This window comes from Camelus ferus, chromosome 20 (assembly GCF_009834535.1).
Source record: "Camelus ferus isolate YT-003-E chromosome 20, BCGSAC_Cfer_1.0, whole genome shotgun sequence".
Classification (NCBI taxonomy): domain Eukaryota; kingdom Metazoa; phylum Chordata; class Mammalia; order Artiodactyla; family Camelidae; genus Camelus; species Camelus ferus.
The window spans coordinates 27,972,523-27,994,139 of record NC_045715.1 but is presented as its reverse complement, the minus strand read 5'-3'; the positions used below and the strand labels follow the sequence as shown (position 1 = coordinate 27,994,139).

The following is a 21,617-nucleotide window of genomic DNA, read 5'->3' as shown; positions in this document are numbered from 1 at the left end:
TAGGGTGGGAATGATGGAGGGGAGAGAGGGAGTGGGGCACAGACAGGGGTTCCCAATCTGAGCCCTAAAAATGGAGGCCTGCCTCTGCCTACTGCTCTTGGCCTTTCCCCAGCTGCATTGACTCCGGTGCCTGGAAGTTTAATCTCTTCACAGCTTGGATCAGGGGCCCAGGCAGAGGTGGAGGTGGGGAATGTTTTACAATACAAATAAAGTGAAGAAACCACTGTGTGCACAGTCCCCCTCCCCCAAAGAGCACACACCTAGAGCAGGGTCTCCCTCCCCCAGCCCTGTTTGTTAACTTCGCCAGTGTGCAGACGGGAGAGCCCAGGTGCCCAGCCACCCAAGACACACACCCTCAAGCCTGCTGCCTGGGCGTCCGTCTGCCCTTGTGGGCATTTCTGAGACTCTTCTAAGCTCCGCAATCTCAGGGCCCCCCAGCCCCATTTCTCTTTCTGGGGGTGCTGCTCTCCGCACTGCCTTAAGGCGACCATTAGAATGGGAGGGCACAGAGGGGCTCCCATGTTAAAGTGAAGCGCTCGGCAGGGAGCAGTGGCCCCCAGGTGGCCAGGATGTAGTGGGAAGAGGCCTGGCGCCCCCTCTCCCCATCCTGGGGGGCTGGGGAGGGGCGCCAGCTCCTACCTGTTGCTGCTGAAAGTGCAGCAGCTCCGCAGGGCTCATCTCGCCGTTGCTGTCTGCGCTGGCCGCCGCGTCCCTGCCGTCCCTGCCCGCACCGCCTCCGGCAGTGCCCGCAGCCCCAGCCCCGCCACCGCCGCTGCTGCCGCCGCCATCAGCCTGCCCAGAGAGGCTGCCCACACCGTTCTGACCAGACGGAGCCGACCTGATTGTCTCCGAGGCGGATTCCACCATCATGTCGCTCTATCGGGACCTGGAGGAGGAGGAGAGACACGGGGGAGGGGCTGAGACTCGAGGCTGGACGGGCAGGGCAGGTTCCAACCCAGGCAGCAAGCCCCCAAACAACACAAGCACTACCACCTAACACCCCTCCTCAAGTCCTGGGGTGTCTTCTCCTCCCTCTCAACTTCCTGGAGACAGATCCTGAGACCCCTGTTGGGGTGCAGCCCCTCCTAATGTCACTCTCCCCACAGGCCCAGGCAAGGGGCAGCTCCAGAAAGAGGCTGAGGCCACCCCATGGCCCTCCTCCCCAACATTTCCTCGATTTCCAGACTTCCAGATCTCAGCAGGAAAGGGGAGGAAGCAAGCCACATCCACCGACACCCCACACACTAGGGTCCTAAACCTGTCCAGGCCTCTCGGCATAGGGGAGAGGAGAGAAGGACCAGGTGAGGGTCTTGTAAGGACTTAAAAGCGGATGAGCTACTCACTGGGGACCATCATATTGCCATTCCCCCCAACACCTGTAATGGTCTTTGTATTTATTCCCTTGTAGACGGAGAGTTCCCTCAGGGCAGGGCCTCCTTCCTGGCGACACAGCAAAAACAGCTGCCATGTGCCCGCCATGTGCCCAGCACCTAGTTGGAGCCAGACCCTCAGCTGGGCCTAGAGCCATGCTAGGAAGGCAGCCAATGGTCCCACTTCTCTGACCTTCCATTTTAAAGCCCTTAGCCTAGCACCTGGCCCAAAGCAGACACTCAGTAACATTTATTGTCTCTGTAGGCACCAAGATCCCTTCATACGAGAATTGTGGGACATAGTTATCGTCCTGATTTTACAGACGGGAGACTGAGGGTCAGAGAGTTAGAGGGTTTACCCAGGTCAGAGTCAAGACCTGAATCCTGTATCTTCCTCCACCTCCCCCAATGGCTTCCCAAGGAGTGGCTGAGACATCCTCAGGAAGAAAGAGGCTATGCCTGGGATGGCTGTGGTTTGTAAGAAGAAGGCGGCCTGAACTTCCTTCTCCAACTGACAGAGGTTGCACTATCTCAGGGGCCTGTGCACATAGACTGTGATGCAGATGGGGGACTTCAGTATGCTGAGCTGTTCTCACAGTCTGGGGTCTCTACTTATCCCCAAAGCCACAACTCCTTGAGAGGAACATAGATTTCAGCCAAACAGGACATGGTTGGTATCCGCCACTGATCTTTGATATGTCTTAAACTCCCTAAACCTCAGTATCTTTGTTTGTAGAAATAATTAATTGCAGCCTCTCAGAGTCTTGTGAGGAGTAAATAAAATAGCACACACAAAGCACCTAGCAGAGTAAGTGCCAATAATGACCATTCCCTTCTCCACCTGCCCTGTATGTAAGGGTGAAGACCCTAGGCTCAGAGAGGTCAGACCTGGTCTGGGTCACACAGCGATCAGAAGGTGGAAGCCAGCCAGGGTTCTTTCCTCCTTTGATTCCCTTTTGGCCTCGGCAGACCCCACAACCACATGGTGTCTCTGACTCAATAAATAGGTGGAGGAGGGCCTTAATAGGTAGTAGATTAGAAGAACTGCTGGAAGAGATTGGATTATTTCTTTAGTTCCTTTTCCAAGGTAGCAGCTCCCAATTTCTCTTTCATTCTGGAAGAGCTCTTTCTCCTTGCTCTACTGGGCCACTTGCTCTGATTTTGTCCCTGCTATTAGCAGAACAGGGAGGACAGTGAGGGTATCAAGGCAGGGAAGGGGGTTGGGGGACAGAGCACGGCTAAGGGCCCCTGGGGAGCCCATCAGTTTACACGGGTGCCACACTACACTGCTCTTATGACTCTAGGTGTCTCCGTCCTAGTGGTTCTGTGTGGCCTCCTGCTGGCGCATCCCATGTTTGTGCATTTCTCTGTGTGTTCCTAAGGGCTTGTCCCTCCCCTGCCCCCAGCTGCTGCTCCCAATCCTGGGTTCTGAAAGGAGCTGGGCCAGGGGCAAAGGCAAGGTTGGAGGTGACGGTTCGGAAGAGATTGAGTACTTGGGTCTCAGGCCTTAATGGCCATATCAGCCCGAGGGCCAGTGGCTGCCAAATGATGGATGGGGTGGGCACCATCCTCCACCAGCCAGAGCACAGGGCTCCAGCCCCCTCCCCACAACCACCCACCCCAATCCCTCCCAGCAGCCTACAGAGCATCTTCCCTCATTCTGGCCTGGGCTCCAGCTACATGAGGTGGGTGGGGAGACAGCAGAGACGGCTCTGCTCTCCCTCTGCCCGACACTGGCCCTGCTGGGGGTGGAGAGCAGCTGCCTCCCTGATTCCAAGGGGAGCTTCCCAGAGATCTGAGAACTCCTGGGCCTCAGGGGACAAAGACCAGAGCCTCAGGGGTGTGTGCGCACAGGAGAAAGGAGAAAGAATCAAGCAGTTTCTTCCCTGGAGTAAGGAGAATGCTCCCTCCACCCCTTTCAAACACACACACCATAAAGTTGATCAGACAGCAAGTTTGAAAAAAGGGAGAAAAAAAGGAAGAAGGATGCAAACAGAGGTATCCTTTTCTTTTCTTTTTATTGGGGGGGGGTGTTTTACAGAGCGACACCCAGTGAACAACATAATTGCCACAACGTGGCAGTAATAATAGCTATTCAAGGGCCGATCATTCATATTAAACAGGGTGAAGCAAGCCTCTCATTTGCATGCTTGAGATTACATGCATTTGAAAAGTCATTTCCGAAGGGTGTATGAATGGCATTAATTCCCATGTGGCTCGCTGCTCTGCCCCCTCCCGGGGCCTTCACCTCCTCCCCTGTTCCTGCCCGCCCACCAACACCCATCCAAACCTGCCAGGCATCTCCACACCCTCACCTCTGCCCTGAGACACCTGCCTTCCCTAGGATGAGCACACTGGCAGCCTCACACCTCCTGCTCAGCTCTCCACCAGGTGTTGCAATAGCACTGGGGTGTTCCCTGCACCGTGCTGAGCAGACTATGGGTGCCTAGGGCCCAGCCAGCTAGGGATGGGGCGGGGTAGGGTGCTGGAGGCAGGCTTTGATATCAGTGCCCTGCACCCACAAGGGTGTGGGGTCTCAGGGAGAAAGCCAGTGTCTGTTGGAACCTGGACTCTGGCTAGGGAAGGCAGGGGCCTGGGTGTTGGGGCCTAGGCTCAGCCACAACCAGCTGTGGATGCTTTGCCTTCCTGCTTCTCTGGGCTTCAATTTCCCCATCTGTACATAGAGTGGTGGTCTTGAAGATCTCTTCTGACTTGGAAGCTCCAGGAGCAAAACTCCCTTGTCACATGAAGCCAGTGTTCTAGTGGCTGGTGGGAGCCACTGAGGGTCCATTTGAGTCACAGCTGTCATCCCTTTCCCAAAGGGATATGCAGACCTCAAATTTCCCAATGCAGACCAGGGCGGCCTGCTCTGGTACTAGGGGGAATCCTCCAAGAGCCCCCTCCCCATTCACTCCTGCCCTTCCGCCTCTCTCCGGATACTCCTGCCTTCCCAATCTCCACTCGTCCCTTAGTCACCCATCTCCTCAGCAAAGAGCTGCTGAAGGCCTGCAGAAGAGGAAAGACGCTCTGGGAATTAGACCATCTGTTTCCCAGGGCCAGCTGTGTGGCCCTGGGCAAGTCACTGGATTGCTTTCTTCCTTCATTCGGACCGGTAAGGAGAGGAAATCAGGTCTTTCTAGGATTCACTAAAATTCTCATTCCCTTCCCAGCCTTCCCTGAATCCTCTCCTATCACGAGTTGGGGGCAGGAGAGAGCGACGGATTTCTGTCTGGGGCGCTGGTCCTGCCCTGAGGCAGGTCCTGGGCTTCCCTCTCTCTGGGTTCCCTTGGGAAGCCAGGGCATCTCCGAGCCTTCTGCCAGGCCCCGACGCTCCCGCAGACGCCGCCGCCGTCGGAAGGAAGGAAGGAAGCAAGGTCAAAGCCACAGCCGCGTCTTCCGCTCTGGGGGAGTCTGCGGGCCGCCAGGGACTCCCACTTCCCCTGAGGATCCTGGCCCTTCGAAGATCGCGGGTGCGCAACGAGTGCCGCCTCGGAACGCGCCGGGTCCGCCTCTGAACCCTCCCTGGCCGGAAGTGACGAGTTCCACCTACCCTGGGGCCAAAGGGAGGACCCAAGGGCTAGGGTGCTTTCGGGGAGGGAAAAAGGGACGGGAAGCCCCACACGCGGAGAAACCTTTTGTGCCTTTTCCGAGGGCCCATATGGTATACGCAGTATTAATTACCATAGTTTTTTAATTAACAACCGCTTAATCTGAGCCCTAACATTTGCCACGACACCCCGCGCTTCGCCGCGAACCCGCGCCGTCCGCCCTGCCAACTCATCAATTAATTTTTATTGACGTTTTCTTCCCCAAACAGGCACAATACCAGGGTTTTCCAATTAACACCTCCGCGATCTCTAATTAGTGCAATTAACAGACTGATGGATGCCCGGAGTTTACCCGCGAGGGAGGGAGGGAAGGAAGGAAGGGGCGGGGCAGCCCCCAGCGCGCTCTCGCTCCGGGCGCGCGCCCTCCAGGGCGCACACGTGCCTGCGCGCAGCTGGAGACGGGGCGCACCTCCAGCTCTTAGGAGAGCTCGGCGAGTGGGGGCGTGATCACAGGTAACCTGTACCCAGAGCTATGGTGGTGGTTTGAGCTGAAATAGGAGACACAGTTTTCAGCCCTTTGGAAACCTAGAATCTAGTCAAGGCACTAGCTGAAAGCCTAAGACAAGAAGTTGGGAAACTGGCCTCCAGCCCCAGCTCTATCACCAACTTGCTGTGTCCCTTGGGCCAAGTTGTTCTCCCCTTTCTCTTCTGTATAATGGGAGAAACTGGGCTAGATGTAGCCATATGTATACCCCTATTAACTTCCAAGAAAGACTGGGAAGCAGACTGCAATAAAAGACCGATAAAGCTACTTAAAACATAACATCATGGGGTAGTAGGAAGGGAGAAAAAATGGGCCAGAGGATCTCAAACTTGAGTGTATCAAAATCATTTTGGAGGGCTTGTTAAAACACAGATTGCTGGGCCCCAAGCCCACAGTTTCTGATTTAATAGGTCTGGAGTAGGCGTGAGAATTCATTTCTAAAAAGTTCGGAGGTGATGCTGATGCTAGCTGTCCAAGGCAACAGGTCTCCAATGATGAGCACTAGCTTCAGTTATAAGCTTCCCGGTCGCCAAAACGAGATGATCCATCTCCAAGACCCTTCATTCAATCAATGTGGATTTAGTGCCTGATCGAGCCAAGCACTGAGAACCCATCTGCAGGAAACTGAAATTCAATCCTGGCCTTCTACATGCTTATAAGACTCAAACCAGTGCAGGTGTCTTGGATGCTTTGAGGGCAACTGGTTAATAATGGAGGTCCTATTCCCCCTCCCTTTTTTTTCTCTTGGTTAAATCTGGTATCTCTTTTTGAAAGTTCAGCCACTAGTGGAAGTCATTCTTCTCTCTCCTTTGATGCTGGTCAGGAGAATATTTTACCAGCAACGATCCTTCATTCACTGGTTCAACAAATATTTAAGAACCTACCCATGTGCCAGGCTGTGTGTGTGCAGATCTGAACAGAACAGAGCACAGGCCCTGCTCTCTGAGCTAATGTTCCCAGGATTTGAGGCAGATGATAAGTAAGGACACAAATACATAAGATCTAACAAAATAAATTCTATCAAATGTGAGTACAGGGAAAAAACAGGGGGATCTAATTTACATAGGGTGGGGCAGGGAAGGCTTCTTTTTAAGGAAATGGCATTTATACTTAGAAATGAAGAATGGGTGGGTGTCAGTCAGGCAAAGTTTACAGTGAATACAGAGGGAACAGCATATGCAAAGACCCTTATTTTTCAAGAGAAGTTGCTGGTTTCAGACTTTTCCGGAGCAAAAAGTCTTTGAAAGGGACACATTTCTAGACACTATAAGAATACACACCAGTGGGTACCACACAGAACAGAGCATGAGGATGTCTTCTATCTCCCTCTTTCTGTTCCTTTCTTTCTAGCTGTCCTGCTATCAGATCTTACTTGTGTCAAGGGACAGAAAGCAGAGGGCTTTTCAGAGCAATAAGCTCTGGCATTACAGGTAACTGAACAAAACTTCTCAATCTGCCATCCCAAGGCCCAGGAACACCCTTTCCTATTCAGCTCAGGCCCCAAAGGCCCCCTGTTTTCAGGCCACCAGGTTAGGGGAGGGCTCAGACAGCAGCCACTTTTGGCCTCAGCTTTTCCTAACCAACTGCTCTTTTGCCATCCTGACTACTGACCCTTCTCTGGTCACTTGGGTACCTCTACAATTAGAGCATGAGCAGTGAGGTCACCAGCCTGAGCCTTAGTTTCCTTATTTGTCATATGAAGCTCATACTAATAAACCTTCCTTTCAGTATGGCTGTGGTATCAAATAAAATACATTCATGAAGGAAGGCACTCAGGGAAGAGTATTTACTACAATTACTAGAACCCAGCAGGTCCAGAGCCCACCCCTTTATCCCAGCCCTATGGTTTGGCACTTGAGGAAAGTGAAGCAGAACCCAAGGGTTAGGATGTCTCTATATCTCCAAACTGATTCCCAAACCAGAACAGGCTTACATGAGTCCCATGACTACTTGGCTCTCTGATCAGCCCAGCAGTCTCTCCTCCAGCAGATGGGGCTCTCCGAGGCCCAGAAAAAGCTCAATTCCTCTCCAAGCCCTTGCCCTCCCTGTACCTTGGGGCTCTCCCTTGTGGGGGTCAGAGGCTGGCACCGTCAGTTTTCCTCCCTGTTCCCACTTCAGCCCGAGAGTCTCCCTAAATGACACACTAGGAACTATCTGGTCCACCTTTAGAAACCATTCAAAGTCTCTTCTTAGCATAGACCGTCCAGGCCCAGGAGCTGGTGGAAGCGGCAGGGTGAGGACACGCCTCTCTAAGAGGGGGCGACAGCCTCTGATTTGGAAGGTGAGGCAAACACCATCGTGGCTTGTCTGCTCCAGGTCCTCTCCCAAGCTTCAAATTACTTTACTTTCTAATCATAAAAGTAAGACATCTTGGTAGAAACCTGAAGAAAATAAACAAATAGTAACTGTAAGTCTACTACCCAGGTTATTCCCTTTTGGAACCCACTCCTCGCCTCATCCACGTTCACTCTCTTTGGGCATATTAACATTTAAAACGTGAAACTGGGTTCATAATCTGTACATGGTTTGAATTTTCCTGTTTTCCCACTCACCATTTACTATCATAACCATTTCCACATGACATCAAATATTTTAAAGAGCAGTTTTTAGTGACCACAGAGTTGCTTGAATGGGTTGTATGTCCCAGAATTTACTTAGCAAACCCACTTAGAGTTGGACACCCAGATTGTTACCTATTTTTCCACTATGACACTGCAATAAACACCCTTATGCGAACAGAATACTCTCCAATTCTATTTGATCAGGATACATGTTTTAAGTGGAATTGCATATTTTTAAGGCTCTTGATACATTTATTCTCTAGCGGACATCCATAAACTCTGTACCAATTTTGCTCTGCCTTCAGCAATGCACCCCTGTCCCAGAGGTCTCACAAGCCCTTTTTTTTAGTGATCATCCTCCATTCTCCACAGCTCCTTCTCCAGAAGATTCTCAGATCCTGCAGAAGGCATTCAGAACCCAACAATACTGACTCCGTCAAACCTGGGAGCGTAGCTGGGTGATGGGCCTCTGCTGTGCACAGCTGGTCCTGGCATCTGGGCACACACAGGGGAATAAAACACAGCCCTTGCTTTTGGGGGTGAGGGGAGGCTTACTGTTTGGTGGAGAAAGAGAGACACATTGGCAAACACAAGCATTAAAAAATGCCCATACCTAGGCTCTACCCTGGTTCAATTCATTTAAACTCTCTGGGGAGTGGACACAGGCATAGATAATTTTAAAAGCTTTCCCAAGTATTCTAAACTTCAAGAACAGCCAGGATTGAGAACCTCTGCCCTACACAACACACACAACTTTAGAAATATTATGTTAAGTAGATACTGGGGGAGGGACTACAGGTTCCTGGGGGCTAAGGGGTAGGGGTCTGGGAAGGCTTCCTATAGGAGGTGACTTCTGAGCTCATGTCTTAAGGAAGTGAAGCCTGGGCACACAATCTATGAATATATTTTAACAACAACCATTCCACTCACAGAGCCCTTGAAAGTCTTTTCCCATACACTGTCACACATATCTCACTCTGACAGATGAAGGAACCACACTTCGAAGATGCTCAGTGATGTGACTAGGTCACCTGGCTGCTGGGAGTTTGACCCAGACGGAACCCCTACAGCATTTCTGACTCCCAAACCAGTGCTCTCCATGCCCCTCCCCCAATTTCACCTCAGAGATGGCAAAGCTGGGGGGCAGTGGAGGTCATTCTGGAATCTCCCTGGAATCCAAACCTTTCCTCACCACCACCCTTTACACTGGCTCTGGCCCCCAAATGCTCCCACCAGGCCCTAGCAAGGTGGGCCTCCCTCAAGACTCCTTCTAAGTACCATGACCAAAAGGAAGAATTAACAATAAGAAAAAGAAAAAAGAAATAGAACCAAAGATCCCACTCCATCTCATTAAGAAAGTAAACATAAGAGCCATCTAAGTGTCTAATTAAGCTTCTAATTAGTCCCTGCTTGTTACTAATGCAAATTAGATTACTCCGCTTAACTACAGCATGTCCACAACACCCTTGTTAATTGCGGCCTTTTGAAATTAAATTACTCCCTAATTAGCATATCAAAGCCATTGATTCGGAGCTGGGAAAGATGAGGGCAAGAGGAGCCGAATGCCAAGTTTGGTTAATCAGAGATAGCTAATTAAATAGTGCCGTCTTTCGTGGGGGGCCTGCTGGTTAAGGGGTGAGGTACTCACCCAGGGCCTGAGTGGCCATCTGGAGCCTGGTTCTGGTAGTGCCCTTAGCACCAGGGGCTCCCATGGGCACAGGAGGGGCTCTGGCCAGCCTGGGACAGACCAGTGTCTGGCCCTCTCTGGGCCCCTCAATGCTCTGCCTAGCCGGCCTCTGACATGCCCTGGCCCCTCTCTTTGTCTCCCCTGATGATATCTAGGGGTGGCACTCACAGGGATCTTGGGTACCAACTCACGGGCATCCAAAAAACACATCCATATTCAAATGTGCAAGATTCAACATCCTCCCACAGCTCTCCCTGTTCCAGGATGACTTTCAGAAAGGTGACTTCTGCCCAGTGCTTCTCTAGTGCCCACCTGTGGTTCTACTCTTGGAAGAAAGTCTCCCCTCCCCCAACAAAAAGTATGTAAGTTTGGGGGGGCAGGTAAGAGGGTGATGACTTCCATACAGGGGCTCACCTGGGCAGAGGTGGGCTGGTTTCAGCTTAGAACAAACCCCTCAAGACACAAGAGCCTGTAATTCCCTCCGTGATAGAAAGAAGGGGGAAAAAAATCCACTGACATCAGTTCTTAAACAGCTGTGTGAGAATTAGATATGTGCCAGAGTGCCCTTACAGAGACTGAGCTCTCCTACAGACCCTGCAGAGTCTGCAGACACCTGCCTCTCTGAGCTCCTCCTAGAATACCGAGGACAGGCAACATCTCTATGACAAAATTGCTAATCAAAATGCCCTCAGGGGCTAGATGGGTCCCCAAGGAGGCCAAATGAGAAGTGGAGGATGCTCAATCCCAGTCTATCTTTACCACACAGAAATGTAGGCTCAGAGTTTGGACAGGGTTTGGGTTTATCAAAAGAAGCCAAGTGGGGATATTTATGTGAAATTCACCACTGTAATAAACTTTGTGTGGGCCGACAAAACACATAAGAGGTGAGGTTAGTCCATTTGTGACTTCAGCCCTTATGGCTAGCATTCCAGAGAAGCAGGTACCAGTCAGCTGTGTGACCCTGGACAAGTTACATCACCTCTCTGGGCCTCTCAAACAAGAACAAGGAGGTATGTGAAATGGCAAAGCACAGTTCCTCCAGGGTCTGGTCCCATCTAGTTATACTCTGTGTCTGCCATAATCCCTTCCCAGACTGGGATGTCTTCTAGAACCTTCTTCCATCTTCCATGCAGAAAGCAGAGTCTGGGCTTTCAGGTGTCCTTGGAAATTCTGAGGGCTCATTCCTACAAATGCCTGACCTGGCTGTTGGGCAGTTAGAAGGTGCACACCTGTGCCCTCTGCCCCTACATTTAAACAGATTACCCTGTAGGGGAGCAAGCAGATCCTAAATGCCTCTTCTAAAAAAGACAGAACTTTCACAAGAACAAAATCCTAATGACTGATAGGTCCCTAGCCTGGCCCTTCAGTGTCCCCCTCCCCCATCTAGGGTGTGGGGGGAAGCAGGGGGTGGGGGGGATACTCTGTCCCCAGCCTTCCCCTAGTCCCCAGTACTCCTCTCCAAGTTTCTCACCAGCAGCCCCTGCAGCACACATGCACACAACATCAGGGTCAGGGCCAAACTCCTGAAGGGTGAGGTTTTACAGATTTAAGGAGAGATCAAACAGGGCCTGGGGAGAGGAAACCCTCCCCATCCACCTCAGGCTCAGAAGGGTGAATCCCAGGTAGTGCCCAATCCATGGGTATCCATACAAGCCAAACTGGGCTAAAGGGTCCATAGCTGTGGTTTTATTTTAGAAAATAAGTGGAATTTAAAGCAAGGTAGAAAAAGAGAAATGGGGAGAGGTGAGGCTGTCCTGGTATGAGGGGGAGGGACGGAACGGTGCTGCACAAGGGCCAGACTGCAGCCTGCCTCGCTGAGCTCTCTCTCCCAACGAGATTCAATTAATTGATAACAAGAGGCATCAAATTAATTTCTGGAGGATGTGAGATTCTGATGAAGGGAAATCTCGTCGATGGGGATCGGGTGGGAAGGGGCGGGCAGCGCCCCCTTTAATCAGGCTCCGTGACCTAACTGGGGAGGAGGAGACTTGCCTGGGCCGCACGGTCGCCTGCCCTGCGCTCCACAGCGCCCCACAGCGCCCCTTTCGGGCAGGACCCGCGGAAGCAGTGGGCTTCGGAGGGGTGGAACAAAGGGGGCCAGTCTCTTCTCATCCAACGCCCAATCCTCCAACCCCACAACCAGCAGTTGTGGGAAGGCGGGGAGTGGGGAGTGGGGGTACGGCGGTGGAGGGGAGTGTGGGTCTCCCTCACCGACTGTACAGTTAGGAAAACCGAGGCCCAGAGAGAAGACCGTCAGGCCTAAGATCTGAGAGAGAATAAGTAAGCTGGTAGCAGTGCGCTTACACGTGCCCCTCGTGCCCCTCATGCCCCTCACAGGTGAGTCCCAGACTAGCAAAGTCATCCCCAAGCTCAAGGAGGTCAGCAAACAGCGTGGGAGACCCTCCCTGTGGCTAAAAGACGGGCCACCCGCCCCCTCTTCCAGAGTTCCTTGAACCCCCAGTTCCCCCAGCATCTTCTCAGCACTCCTGGCGGTGGTGGTGAGGGCCGCACACATCTGGTGCGTGCGTCCTGGAGCTCTGGTCTCAGAGATCAAGGAGCTTCCTGCACCTCGCAGCACTGATGCGCTCGAGGAGGCTCAGGGAAACACTGGCTGGGCTGGCAACCCAGAGCGAGTGCGCTCAGCAGGGGCGGGAGGGGCGGGAGACCCGGGAGCCACGGCTCTCCTGGAAACCCGGGAGCCTTCCTAAAGGAAGGATTCTCCCAAATGGACCAACTGTACACCCTCAACACACCCACTCTGGCGAGCGCCCTGGCTCCCACAGAGATGCGGAACCCTCAAGAAGCTTTGCAGCCCAAGCCGCCACTTCCTCAGCCTCCTGCAAACCCTGACCTTCCCATCTCTCCCCCAAATTCTCCCCATCCGGGTGCCCTTTTCATCTAGGATGGAATACACATCTGCCCAAAGAACCCCCTGAAGGAGAGAAAGGAGGAAGTATATGCTACCCTCGTTTGGACTAGCTTCTTTCAGCCTGGGTCTCCTGAAGTGTGGGCTCCAGAGCCAGGGACCCAAATCAGAGGGAGCCCACCAGGCAGGAGAAACAAGAACAGAAGCCCCTTCACTGACCTACTGGCCAGTGTCCCTTCACACAGCTCAGCCCTCCTGAAGGCTCTCCCAGGCCAGCACCAGCATCCTGTACCGGCTGGGGAGTATTAGGACCAGAGCCTGCCTCCAGTCACCAGCACCTATGGGAATGATCGGCACTGGGGTACTTGCTCCATTTCTGATTTTCCAAGTTGCAAGAGAGCCACCTCTTATTAAACCTCTACCTAGACTCAGGCAGGCCACTGCACACAGGGATCACTCGACAATGCTGTGGAATGGAGAGGAGTCGCGCCTCCATTCCCTGACCCACCCTGCCCTCCAGTCACCATGATCTGTCCCTCCTTTACTGGTGGTGGGAATTCTGGGTAACTTCCACCCACTGACCCTGCCTACCTTGAACGTGAAATGCAGAGGGTCACTATTCCACACAATCCACTTTGTTACTGTCTGAGGAAAACCCACCATCTGCATGGGACCCCAGGTCAGGTGCCATCAGAAACTCCTAGTGAAAGAGAAAACACCATTTCCCCCTGTCCTACACCACCAACGACCCCACGCACCCTCAGATCACAGCTCCAGAGGCTCCAGCTGGGCAGAGTCTGGGGCCCAGAGGGAGGTAGGCAGAGCTGCTGGGATTTGAGGAACAAGTTGTATGGCTGTGGCCAGGGCTCAGGGGAAGAAAGACGCAGGGCTGCACTGGAGCAAGGGACAGCCAGGCAGACCCTGAGAGGGGGAGTCCTGGGATAAGGATCAAGAGAAGGAAGGGCACTGGCCTGGCCCAGGCGTGGATGGCTCCTTCGAGGCACCAGAAGCTTCGACTCTATGGCCTGCACCCTGTGGCCTTGTCCAAGAGGCACCTTTTGTGCTGGGAGCTCTTAATTTCCAGCCAGGCAGGCATGCCCCAAGGCACAGGGCCTGCCAGGCAGCATCCCACAAGGCCACTGCATCAGCAAGCCTCGGGATTTGGAGTAAAGAGGGTTCCCGCAGTGATCCTGGCATGGTGGATCTGGCCGTGGGCAAAGGTGTGCATTTCTACGGAGAATCCGGGAAGATGATGCTGAAAGAGGCCGCAACTTCACACTCAAAGTAAGTTTCTTTTTGCTTCTTCAAGATGATCTATCCAAGGGTAGGTCCCAAATTGATCTGAGACTAGCTGCCAAACTTGTCTTCCACAGGCTGTGTCAGCCAGGGTTCTAAACCATAGACATTTCCCTTTTAGGAGAGAGGTGGTGCCAAACACTTTTCCTCCCATTTTTGTCTCCATGAGCACTTTATGATGCTCCTGGATGGAGGATGACTGGACCTTTTAGGGGCATATGCAAGTGGGAAATGCCAAATTTTCACCCCAGACCCTCTTTAAAAGGAAAGACAGGAAGAGGAACCACAGCTTTCTCATTGGAGGGCTGAGGGGAGACCTTGGCCTGAGCTTCTGAAGGAGGGAGGAAGAAAGGCAGGCCCTCCCATCCCCTCCTTTCTTGCTTCCCCAGAGCAGAGGCTCAAGCCCTACTGGTTATGCTGGGAGTTCTAGGAGTCCCATACTTTAGCCTCAGCTCTACCACTAACTGTATAACCTCAAACAAGTTGCTTCTTTTCCTAACCCCTAAAACAGAGGTTAATACTCAAGCATTTCCAGTATTCAGTCCAGCATGTGGCCTGGCAGTGCTAGGAATCTTGTAATAAAAGTCACCCCTCGGTCAGTACTACCGTGTGCCAGGCCCTGTGCTAGGGTACTTACATCTGCTCTTGCATCCCACTCCCCCAAACAGGCTCTAACAGCTACTATTGACCTACTTTACACATAAGAAAATTGAGGTTCAAAGAGCTTAACTAAGGTCCCCAGAGTCCCATCACTACTGACAAGTTCTAAAGCCTTTTCCCCTGTGACCCAAGTTCTGCCCTGGGAGGCCTGACTTCCTTGCCTTGGGTTCCAGAGTACTGGAACCAAGGTGGAGGAAGCCATTTCAGCCATTGGAGCCTCAGAATCTTATCAAAAACAGTGCCTGCCCTGCCTTGGTCTGGGAAGCTGGAAGAATTGTAAGATCTGAAGGGAAACTGTGTGGAGCTCCCTGGATGGAAGAAATTACTACTTTGCAGTTTGGGTTATTAGAAACGTAAAGATATTGTGCCTGCCTGGGATGGGCATGGAGGGGCTTGCATTTCAGCTGGAGAGATGGGAAAACCACCAAGGCAGTGGGGCAGTGGAAGGGTTAGGACGCAGGGAAGGAGGGTGCAGCTACACCAGGTGTGGCAGATCAGGGAAGCCGTCTAGGGGAGATGACCCTTCTCTCCCCTTGCACCTCACACCCCTCCTCTGAAACAGACACCCTGCTCCCACCCTCCTCTCTCTGATGTGGTATGTTATCTGTCTCTCCTACCTTGACAATGTGCAGACCCCCAGCCTTCACTGCTTGGGCACTCCAGTGCCCAGCCTGGGACCTGCCCAGACAGAGCAGGGGCTCAGCAAACATTTGGGGAATTAGTGGATTAAACGATCCCCCCCCACCCTCCCTGCTTTCCTGCCCCTAAGGAAGAGATGTGTTTGGAGTAGGGGCCCAGCAGGATATGCACATTCCTGGCAAGAAGGGACCTACCTGCCAGCAGCCAAAAATAAAGTTTCTGGCCAAAGGCAGAGGAAAGGGGGTGGGGGTGGGGTGTCTAGGTGTGACAAAGGCAGCTACACAGAAAGGGACAGGGGAGCAGGTCCTTTTGGAAGTTGGGCCCAACCTGCCCCCTCCCCACATTCCCCAGCACTGGTGTCAGGCCTTTCTCTCCCCAGGGCTCAGGGGCTCCCCAACTCCAACAACTCTGAAACGTGCCAGGAAGTGAGAGGACAGAAAACCCCACCCAGGGCCCAGCCCTCAGTGCCAGGAGAGAAGGTTCCCATGGTCTCCCCCAGTTTAGTGCCACGACTGGGATCAGGGTAAGGTAGTAGGCAGGGATCCAGGAGGAGATTCAGATCTTACAGGGGTCCTGAGGGGGTAGGGGAGGGAGAACTCCCTCAGTGCCACTTCCTCCAATGCCACTTTGCCTCCACTGATGAGAGTGAGAGTGACACCAGATGGGAAGCCCCATGAGACACAGCCCTGCTTTTGAGAGGCTGAGATCTAAGGGTGGCAGAGAGAGCAAGCTGTCCAGGTGCCCTCAGCACAGTCCCAGGGCCCTCCCTCCAGCCTTCTAGGTGACAAAGAGCCCCAGAACCCAGGCAAGACATAGTTTCTCAAGTTAAAACAAAAACAAAAAACAAGCCTGCAGATTTCCTCTCCCCTGCGGAGGTTTTCTGCCAGGTTGGGCAGAGATTGTCTGGGGCAGGAGCTGTCTGAGGTGGATGGTTCCCCTTTGGGCAGCTGGGGCCCACCCAAGTACTCATCCCTGCACCCACCCACTGGCTCACCAGCAGGGTCAGGGGCTTGAAATGCTCAGCGCTGGCAGCGTTCAGTTCTGGTTCTCAGAAAGAGAGATTCTGGGTTAAAATTCTCCGTGTTGAGATCTCCATAACCCACTGTGTTCTGAAGTGGGGCTGGTCAGACCCTCCTGCGGCTAGAGGCCGTACAGACAATCCTGCTGCTCCTTTCTGGGTGGGGAAGGGGGGGGGGCACCCAGGCAAGCCTCCAGCTCCAACCCTAGCTGCCTCTCAAACTGCACCCTGTTGGCCCTCAATCCCATAGCTAACACAGTTCACTCTGGGACAATCCAAATACGTGCTTTAAAACAGGGGACGAAGATGCTGAAGTTCAAGTGAAAACCCGCATTGGCCAAAATGCTCCTGGGCTTCCTCAGCAACCACCGGGATGACAGTTTCAGACTCAGGTTTCCTCCTTAAGGCAACCTGTCTCCAACCCCTGCTCCAGGCTCCGAGGTCAACCAGCAGGGAGACCTTGGCTGGAATGGGAGAACTGCGGTGATCTCCAGACGCCTTAAACACAGGGGAGGAGTGAGTGAAGAAATCAGACAGGTGGGCAGGAGAGGCCGGTGGTCTAAAGGGATGAGCCGGGTGTTCTATGGGCTCAGGGTTTCCATGTTCCCATATTCTCTACTCCCAAACTAAAGAGTCGGTTAGGATGTGATGCGTTCATGAGGTCGTCCCAGTTGGAGAAAAGGAATTCGCAGACGTTAGGGCCTTTGATTCAGAATCCGCGTCCCGCGAAATCACACGGTCTTTTGCCGGGGAGGCCGGGACCCCTGGTCGCTCCAGACACCCCGCATTCTAGCGCCACGGCTCTAGATGGGCTCAGCCCAAGTTAGTCAGTTTGGCGTTGATGGGGAACGCGAGGCTGGAGTGGCGCCGGGGTGACCACCGCTCAAAGAGAGGTGTCTGCGGGGGGCTGTCCAGGGGAAACGCCACAGTTCTCAGTCTGGGGGAGGGGAACCTGCTTGGTCACTCCGGGACACCCTTCCCAGGCGGCCTCTGAACCTTGCTGCCGCTCTCTCTTCTCCCCTACATGGTGAGGCGGGGGATCTCCCCAAATGGGGTGAATAAAGATATCGGCTGGGTCAGCCCTCCACCCTCCAGCAGCCGCGCACAAAACCACAAGGGGCCATTTCCAGACGCTCTCAAGTCCCCAAGAAGTTTTTCGCTGTATCTCCGAGCTGACCGATGGAAGGGGGAAAGGGGTTTACTGGCCCCGGAACCTCCGAGGTGCTACCTCGGCAAAAGGAATCCCCTTCTCACCCGAGGCGACGCGGTGGGTAGAACCGCGGTCCACTCCCCAATCTGCCTCCGACGCGTCTTAGGGAGTCATCGACCGACTGGGTTTGGGGGAGCCCGCTTCACCACTTCCCTCCCTGGCTCAAGAAAGTCCGGGCTGGGAAGTACTCTTTGTCTGACTCGGGGCGGGGGAGGGGGTCGCGCCCCCAGACACCCCATTCCTCGCGGCCAGGCCGGGAGGGGGCGGGGCCCAGATTCTTGGGGGGGGGAGGGTGGGCCTCCAGGAGCCTTTCCAGCACCCCCACTCCGGCGGACCTCCGCTGCTCCCCCGGCAGCCGCCGCGCCGTAGCCCCCACCTGTTCCCCCGGCAGCTCCGGGTCGCGGGGGCCCGGGCCGGGGGCAGGGTGTCGCGGCTGCGCAGGGTCAGGGCGTCGCAGCCGGCCCCGGCTGGAACAAAGTGCGTCGGCCTGGGCCCGGCTCCTCCCGGCGCCCGGCGCGTCTCCGGCGGGCAGTTTGCAAACACAAAGTGAGCCAGTGAGCGGGCGAGAGAGTGCGCGAGCGAGGGAGTTGGTCTGGTCGCCGGCCCAGCCCCCACCCGCGTCCCCGGGCTCGGCCCGCCACCTACCTGTCCCGCCCGGCCGCTCCGTGCGGGCTCCGGCCCGTCAGCCCGCGCGGGGCATGGGGCTCGCTCGGGTCGCCTCCCGGGCCCGCCGCCGCCCGCTGGGGCTGCCCCTCCGCGCCGCCCGGCGCCGCGCAGCTCCCGGGCGTCCTCCCTCCGCGCCGCGCCGGCCGGCCGCCGCGCGCCCTAGCCCCGCTGGGGCATCGCACTTTGGGGGCAGCTCGGCTCGCTCTGGCTGTGCTCCTCCTTCCCGATCCTCCCGCGACGCTTGTTCACTCGCTCCGGCGCCGGGGCTCCGGGACCCCGGCGTCCCCGCCCCCGGCCCAGCCCTGGTTCCGGCCCGGGCTCCTCCCCGCCGCGCCGCCGCCGTCTGCGCCGCACCCTCCTCGCGGGCTGGGGGCTCCGTCCCGGCCGCCGGCCGCACTGTCCGATCGGCAGGGGCGGCCGGCTCCGGACTCCGAGGGGCTGCGACTGAGCCCCGGCAGCGAGTGGCTGCGAGCGGGCGGCACGCGGGCGGGGCGGGAGGGGGCGGGGGAGGAGGGGAGGAGGGGGAAGGAGGGAGCGCGCGGAGAGCGAGGGAGGAGGGAGCGAGCGAGCGGCGGAGGGAGGGGAGACCAACTTCTAGTGCTACCATAATTCGCCTAAAGCAGGTGCAGCAAGTTTCACCCTGCCGGGCAGCCAGCCTTAGGCGAGAGGAGACCACGTGGACCAAACTTAAGGGGAAGAAAAGTGGGGATCTAGGGAGAAGGCGTAGGGCTGCGGACCTGTAAGAAGAGGGGAGATGGTGAGAACCCAGGAATTCACCCTGGCCTCGCGAATCCCAAGGCGCCCTTTGCAAACCCCAGTCTTTCTCTGAAGCCTGGAGGTACAGCCAAACCCTGCTCCCACACGGTTCATTGGTTCCCGGCGGGCTGCGCCCGGGGCGGGGAGTGGCCGAGGGGCCCAGAGTCCAGAGCCGGTGCCCTTTCTCGCCTCCCTCCTGTGCCCTGCTGCATGGGGCTGGAGGTGGGCTTTTGAATCGGGGGTTGGGGAGGTGGGGAGGCTCCTTCTGGGCTTTGTGAACTGTCACCCTTGGCGCGCGCCGCCTCCCTCTCCGGAAGGGGACTTTCCCCTAAAGTGCTCTGCGAACCAGTGAAGAAGGGGCCCAAAGCCGGATCCACGCGGGTAAAGCGAAGTGCAAAGTAGAGGCAATTATCAAGACAAATTAGATTGTAAACAAAACTCAACGTCTTTTGTCTGAGGGCTGGGAGGGTAGGGGGAGGGACCGGAGGGATTGTGGTGGTGGCAGTGGTGTGTATTTGGATTGGGACCGGGAAGTCCGGATGAGGAAAGGCTCCGGATCCAAGTGGGAGGGCTGTACTGGTAGCAGACGCCCCACATAGAGACCCGTGGAAACCTGAATAAATCTTCCCTCCCTTTTCCACCCCGCAAACATCTCTAGTCTGGCTCTTGGTGTTGCGGTGGGAAGAGGTGAGGGGCACCTCAGGAATTATCAAGGAGTGTCCATGACCAAGGAACGACCCTGCTCTGGGTGAGGGCAGGAAGGCAATGGCTCTAGAAGTCTCTCCTGGCCCAAATCACCCGAGGCAGGTGGAGACTGGCAGTCGCAGGATGCTCCTGAGGAAACGTGAGCTGTGGGTGCTTCAGGGATCAGAGCTTAGGGTATGCCAAGAATATCTCCTAGGATGTCTTAGAAGAGAAGGCCTTTCCAATGGGATTTGGAAGAAAAGGAGAGGAGGCCGCCTCTTGGGTTCTCCATCACTTATTCCATCCCTTCTCTCTGGGTGCAAATAGCCAGAAGCAGCTGTAATGTCAGTGCTACCTGTCCAGGTCCAGATCCTGTGTATTTCCCCTATAGAGGGCAGGTGTGACAGGCATGCTTAGGTTCTGCTGGAGCCTTTCAGTTATCTAGATGTGAAATTGTTGGGGGGAGGACTCTCAGTGCCATTTATGTGGATACCACAATGTTCTTTCCAGTGTAGCAATAGCAGAAGCAATGAGAATAAAATAACCACAGTGCTGCCACAGGCCAGGCATAGGACTTATTTCATCTTCACCACAACCCTATCAGGTAGATAGTACTATAATCTCCATTTTACAGAGGAGGAAACTGAGGCACAGAAAAGTTAAGTTACCTGCCCTGGCTTACATGGCTGGTAAATATGAAGGAGGCTCTAACCAGAGCCACTTCAGTCAGGACAGGGCAGAAGTTCATGGAGGCCTTTAAAGCAGCACTGCCTGCTTATGAGTTACCTGAGGAGTACAGTTTGGGAGAGAGCAAGCCTTCGGTAGTGTGATCCGATTTCTCTTCTATGAAGAGTCAGCTCTGATGGGAGTCAGAGTGTGTGGTCAGGCCTGGAGCTGGCAGGTCCTTGTGTGTAAGCCCACTGGGCCATGCCCATGACCCTCGGTCGCCTTCTCATCCTTCCTGCAGAGGGTTCGGGTGGGGTGGGCACTAGGGACTTTCAATACAAAAGAAGGAGTAAGGTGACCTCCAATGGGCATCTCAGCTCTTTTCTGGCTGGCTCTCATGCCCCCTGCCTCTGTCCCCTCACCTTCCTGCAGCAGCCCTCCAGCCCTCACACGTGGGCTCACTGGCCCAAAGGGATTTTCCTGGGAAGTGCTTTGGCTTTCATTTCAGTTCACCCTCATCTCCAAGCCAGCTTAGTTCCCAGCACCTTGTGAGTCACATCAGGAGGCTCACAGGGGCAAAAGAGCCTGTCTGGTCCTCACCTTGAGGGCATTTTAATGAGGAAATAAGGCCTCATCAAAGAAAGGTACAGAACACACACCCTGAAATCAGAGCAGCCAGTCCAAAGCCCTTCCTCCTGCTGCAAGAACTTCAGGAGAAGGTTTGAAAGAGTAGCCCTTGGCTCCTGAGCCAGAGTGACAGGGAACAGGCAGGAGGGTCCTCTTTCTGTCCTTGTTCCTTCAAAGGGTCCAGGGCCAGAGGCTGTGGTGTGGCAAGAACCAGGGCCCATGGCCTGGCGCTACTTGAGAGGCTGTGGTTAAGAGCACAGGGGCTGGAGTGAGGCAGCCTAGAGTAGAACTTCTGTGTCTGTCACTTACCAGCTGTGTGGTCCAGGCAAGTTACAGGATGGGGCCTCAGTTTCCCCATCCATGACACTGGGAGAATACCTCCTAGCAGGGTTGGGAGGGTAGCATGGAAAAGCCTGGGCAAAGCATCTAGCTCCATGACCTGTTCATCAAGTACTTTCCATAAACACTAATTTTCCATTTCGTGAGCCCCAGTTTCCTTACCTAAAAATGAGAATACTGACCCGACAAAACAGCAAATCATACATAGAATGGCAATTGATGCTTATTAAGGGCCTGCTGTGTGCCAGGCACTTGATTCACATGCTGCATCACCCCCGGTGTGGTGGCTTTTCTCATTTTTCAGTGAGGCACTCAAGCTCAGAGAGGTCAGGCAATTTGCCCCAGGTCACACAGCTAGGAGATGGTGCAGCAGGGACTTAGCCCCAGGTCCTTCTTGCTCTGAAGAGATGCTCTTTCCCAGGGTCAGCTGCCTCTCCCTGTGGTGGGGATGAAGTGGACTAGTGGGCAAGCTTGTTCTTA

General features: G+C 54.6%; 1 protein-coding gene across 7 annotated transcripts in view; it reads right to left on the bottom strand.

The window, feature by feature from the left end:
- Positions 1-18,425, bottom strand: part of FOXP4 (forkhead box P4) — a 48,917-nt gene extending 30,492 nt beyond the window's left edge. For 3 of the 7 annotated variants that reach the window (XM_032463044.1, XM_032463045.1, XM_032463046.1), the window contains exon 1: positions 640-870. In XM_032463044.1, the coding sequence (XP_032318935.1) occupies positions 640-870 (231 nt within the window). Of the gene's footprint in view, positions 1-639; positions 887-18,044 lie in introns of those variants that run through there. The other 4 variants (XM_032463042.1, XM_032463043.1, XM_032463040.1 and 1 more) reach the window with 3 other exon arrangements.
- Between the last annotated feature and the right edge of the window lie 3,192 nt (positions 18,426-21,617).